At 40.7% G+C, this 4,644-nt stretch overlaps 1 protein-coding gene across 1 annotated transcript; it reads left to right on the forward strand.

Moving 5' to 3' along the window:
- The first annotated feature begins 545 nt into the window (after positions 1 to 545).
- On the forward strand, positions 546 to 4,232 carry LOC119364070 (ankyrin repeat and SAM domain-containing protein 6-like). Its single transcript, XM_037629473.1, has 6 exons — positions 546 to 819; positions 1,745 to 1,806; positions 1,895 to 2,166; positions 3,248 to 3,322; positions 3,391 to 3,453; positions 3,822 to 4,232. The coding sequence occupies exons 1-6, from the start codon at positions 695 to 697 to the stop codon at positions 3,864 to 3,866; spliced, it is 642 nt and encodes a 213-aa protein (XP_037485370.1). The 5' UTR covers positions 546 to 694; the 3' UTR covers positions 3,867 to 4,232.
- The last annotated feature ends 412 nt before the right edge of the window (positions 4,233 to 4,644 follow it).

Here is a 4,644-nt window from a genome sequence, read left to right on the forward strand (position 1 = left end):
TGGATGATCGAAGGTATGCAGTTAAACAAGAATGCTCTGACTCTTTGTGACTATATACTCGCATAAATTTTGAAGAATTAACTGCAGGGTGGATCAAAATATTATAGTATGTTTAAAAAAAACCTTTCTTGAAATTCAGAATAATTCTTTGAATTACCAAGTTTTAACAACCACAATATTTTTTTAGAAAATGTGAACATTGCTTCAATTTGTGAATAAATTTTTAAAAAGAAACATTTTCTTGCATTTGTGAATAAATTTGAAAATCATGCGATGTGAACAAAATGTGGTCATCGCCATAAGAGATTATGATTTTTTCCCTCGTGTTGTGAGGTATGGGCCTTTTGCTAATTAAAAATGATGAATACATCGTCTATAATCCATAGGCTCCTCGATCCAATCCCTCGTGACGGTACATTTTGCTAGTGGTAGAATCTTTTTTTTTTTGAGGGGACTAGTGGTACAAGCTTTGTATTATATCCCCAAGTCTCAAAAAGCCCTCGTTCTCCAATAAATCGTGTACAGACAGCTGGGGCCCGCATCCCAGCCCCACCTGCCATTTTCCTCCGTTCGCTCATCTCCTCCGCCTCGTCACCGTCCTTCCTCCTCTCTTCCCTCCCTCATCTCGTGTCGGCTCGAAAGTCGAAACCCTAGACCAACCACCCTCCCCTCGTACGTAGGAACAGGGACAGAGATGTATGCGGACCAGATCTCCACCGGCCGCAAGCGCTCCATCCATGACCGCCTTGACGCCGACCTCCCCTCCGACCGCGGCGGCGCGGACGCCGCCGGCCGGGCTCGTAACGCGCTGTCCAAGAGGTCAGCTTAAGCTCCGCTCCCACCTGCATCTTCCATATCGTTGACACGGCTCCCTCTGTAACCTTAGCCTGGGGCTTCTCGCTCTGTGCGCTCCTATGTGCTTAGGGATGGTGGAAATTAGGGCCTTGTTTTAGGTTGCTCGGGCTGAGGGCGGCGCCCCTAGATTCCATGCCTTCGTTCATGTTAAAATTGAGGTTCTGTAGAGTAAGGACGAGCTTTGAGCCGCGTGATGTGTGCTGTTTGTCTGAGCGATGGAAATTGTGGTGTCAGATTCAATGATTCAGCATGGCAAATATCATGAATTGGTCTGTTGGACGCTATGCCATTATGCAGCATAACATGGGAATTGCAGCGTAGGTTTCTGGATAATCCTTTTTTTTTGTCAAGCGCTTGCTTTACTGTTTTACCTGAGGATTTGTGATTTCATATGTTGAGTATCATGGTATGGACTATGGAATGAGCTTGGATAATACTAGCTGATAACGCTTATGTGAGCTAGAAGCTATGGATGTAACCTTGGACACAGTGTTTTACTCAATCTAGCAGTAACTTACATAACTGAGGTATGAACTGTTGCAGAATCAATCACCAATGCATTGCTAATGATTTTTTAATATATAGTTTGTTATTTCTAAACAAAACAGTCCTGCTTTTTTAGTCTGAAAGTATCGAGGGTGGATAACATGTTGGTTCACTTCTATCCTCATGTATAAACTCATACTTTGTAAAGCTTGCTGACACGAGCCTTGATGTATTTAAGCTTGCTTGTAAAAGAAAGACCAATTGCTCTTTGCTAGCACACATGGTTTAATAAGTTATTAAGGGATATTATAGTTCTTGCGAGCATTGTACTGTTCATGTTTCCCCACTTCACTAGACTAGCTAATTTCACGCGTATTGATTTCTTGACGTATACTATCTGTAGGCAACGACAAACTGATGATAAATGGAAGCATGATCTTTACCGGGATGATGAATCAGCTTCAAGTAATCTATTTGTTGATGTATCTTAAATGAAGTAAGGCAAGCTACCTTTTATTTTGGCCCCATTTAACACTATCTGTCTGCACTTAAGGATCAGTTGATCCACGGGATTTGCGATTCAAGCTTCAGAAGAAAAGCTCTCAGCAAGGGTTTGCTGGCCAAAAGGGTTCCAGGGTACGTGATCTACGTGAGATGTTATCTGGAACAATGCATGCACAACCATCAAATGTTGACCCTCAAAAGAGGAAACCGGTGTCAGAGGTTGTGAAAGTCACAAGGCGTGAAAATGTTGATGAAAGGCCTGTACGCCTAAGTAAGAAAGTATCAAAACCATCAACATCCAAGAAGACTTCTCAGCCAAAGGTATGAATTCTGTTGGTGATACACAGTTTCCCAGTTTCTTGCTTTCCGCATGTGCCAGAATTTGTCATTTGACGCTAGGCTTTATTTGGTGGTTGATGAATAGCTTGAAAGATCAATGGCTGGAACTGATCTTTCTAAATGATGCCCAGCATGAAATTTTTAGTAACTCTTTTGGATAATGTTGTGACACTATTTTTGCTTAGCTTGCTATGTTTTTCTATTCCGTACAGAGTATCATTAACACTTGATCCTGGTGATACATTTGTCTACATACATAGGTTTGAGCCTTTATTTATTGAGTTTATGTGTGTGTTTTATTTTAAACTCTCTCCTTAGCATTTCATTTCCAAAGAACAGCTTTCTTCCTACAAAGATTACTAGGATAACATGTTGTGCATATTCAGCATTTCCCTTGGATCACTTATGCCGACCTTGATAGAATTTTGAGAAATCCCATTAGCCACTGTCATGTAAGCATAGGTACTTCTATAGCTGGACCCCATGGAAGTTTGTTACCTCCTGGTAGCAGGATTTGCTATAGGCGAATGTGTGCCTGAATTGTGTGTATATATAGTCTGGTTTCCATAATACAAGCTTTTAATGAAGGGATAATGGTGCTTTACACTTTGTTATACTTCCAAGAAAGCAACAGTCACATTAGCTCTATTATCACATTTCAGTATGAAGAACTCGTGATGAGGGTCTGTTGAATCGTTCTGTTCAAAACCTCTGCCCTAGTTAACCAACAATGGGTTGCTGAATGTAGGTACATTTCAGAACAGGTTTATCTCCTCTAGTTGTCCCTTGGTGACATATATTGAAATTACTCATCTTTGGCTTGGGAATGTGCAGAATTAAATATTACCACGTCTCTAGTTTGCTTCAATTCTGGTGTTGTATGTAGGTTAAGACTAGAGAGTTCAATATGGAACGCGTTATATAAAACTTTAAATGTACATGATGTAGCTCGTTAGTAAGCTTGCTTATTTTGGGGAATGTGTGATATACCATTTTTTAAAATATACTTTCTGGCGTGTTTTGCTTTCTGATCTAACATCTTTTCTTTTGGGAATGCTTGTAGGCTGAAAGTCCACTCGACAGTTTTCTGAAATCACTAGGACTTGAGAAGTATTCTATTACCTTCCAGGCGGAGGAGGTTTGACTATTTACCTAAATCATTAAATTGTTTTTTCGTCTGTTTAGTTGACAATTGTTGTTTTGCAGGTTGACATGGCGGCCCTACGTCACATGACTGAAAGTGATCTCAAGGCGTTGGGCATCCCGATGGTAAGAGCATCACATCATGCCGGACCTTTAATTTTGCAAAAATAGGCATTTCTTGGCTTCTCACATCCTTCATCTAAAGAGTAATTTCAGTATGGTTTGGCTATATTTTGCATAAACTGTAGACTGAACTGTTAAACAAGGACACATAAGTACGTAGTTAGAATGCATCATTTTGCTGAGGAACTGGACTGAACCTGCTTTACAGAACTACTGCCTGCACTTATATTTTTTGTCCGGGGATATGGCGCGTACGTTAATGCCAAATTGAATGTAAAGTAACTGTTTTGTAAGTCTGCATTCTTATTTGTGCATGCGTATTACTTTGCCTCGAGTCGCAAAGGTCAAGCTTAAGGTGCATGTTCTTTCAGGGTCCTAGGAAGAAGATTACCCTTGCCTTGGAATCCAGAGCGTAGGGCAAGTCCCTGGAGTACAATGTAGAAAAGCAGGGAGATGTGGTAGGTTTTTGCTCATCTACAAGTTTGGCATATCTTGGAAAGCAGTGGTACAGGTACAACAATGCGGTGTCTCTTGTAATGGCATGTTGCTGTAAGATTATTAGACTGCTGTTGTTTATCTGGTCTGCATGCTTTCCTGGCCAGACCAGCTGATTAACTGATGAGGTATCCGTGCTGTTGAAGCTGCGGTGATGTTCTTGCTGTATACTATTATTACGCCTTTTTTTTCATTGGAAACTGGCACTATTAGAGTCATAGAGTTGAGATTCTCCAATTAGTATTTCAAGTGTTGCGTTGCTCAGTGTAAAGGTTTTAAATTTCTTCTGTTTTCTTGCTCAGCCCTTGTTCGGAATGTTTTTCTTTTGAGCTGACATGTTAGGAATCTATTTACAAGAGAGGTTGATCATAGAGAAAGAAACAAGGTGTTGAAATTAATTAATCTCAGAAAAATTAAGCAGCCTCAGCTCACAGTCTTGTGTCATGGTGATCTAGGGATGCAAGCGGACAGAGTCGACATGTGTGCGAAGCAAAAAGTTAAACTAACATGATTATTAAAGTAATGAAGATTAGTGCAATTTTTGCTTTGTGGGTGGTAGCGGATATGCGGTCTGCTTCATCCCAGGGTGGCCTTCTTGTTTTTAAGGAATGCCATCATGGCTGCTTTATTGAATTGGTAATAGTTGCATCGTTTGCAATGGCATTCGCCAGAAAATTTGGGGGTTCATTGACCCACTTA

Source organism: Triticum dicoccoides, chromosome 2B (assembly GCF_002162155.2).
Source record: "Triticum dicoccoides isolate Atlit2015 ecotype Zavitan chromosome 2B, WEW_v2.0, whole genome shotgun sequence".
Lineage (NCBI taxonomy): Eukaryota > Viridiplantae > Streptophyta > Magnoliopsida > Poales > Poaceae > Triticum > Triticum dicoccoides.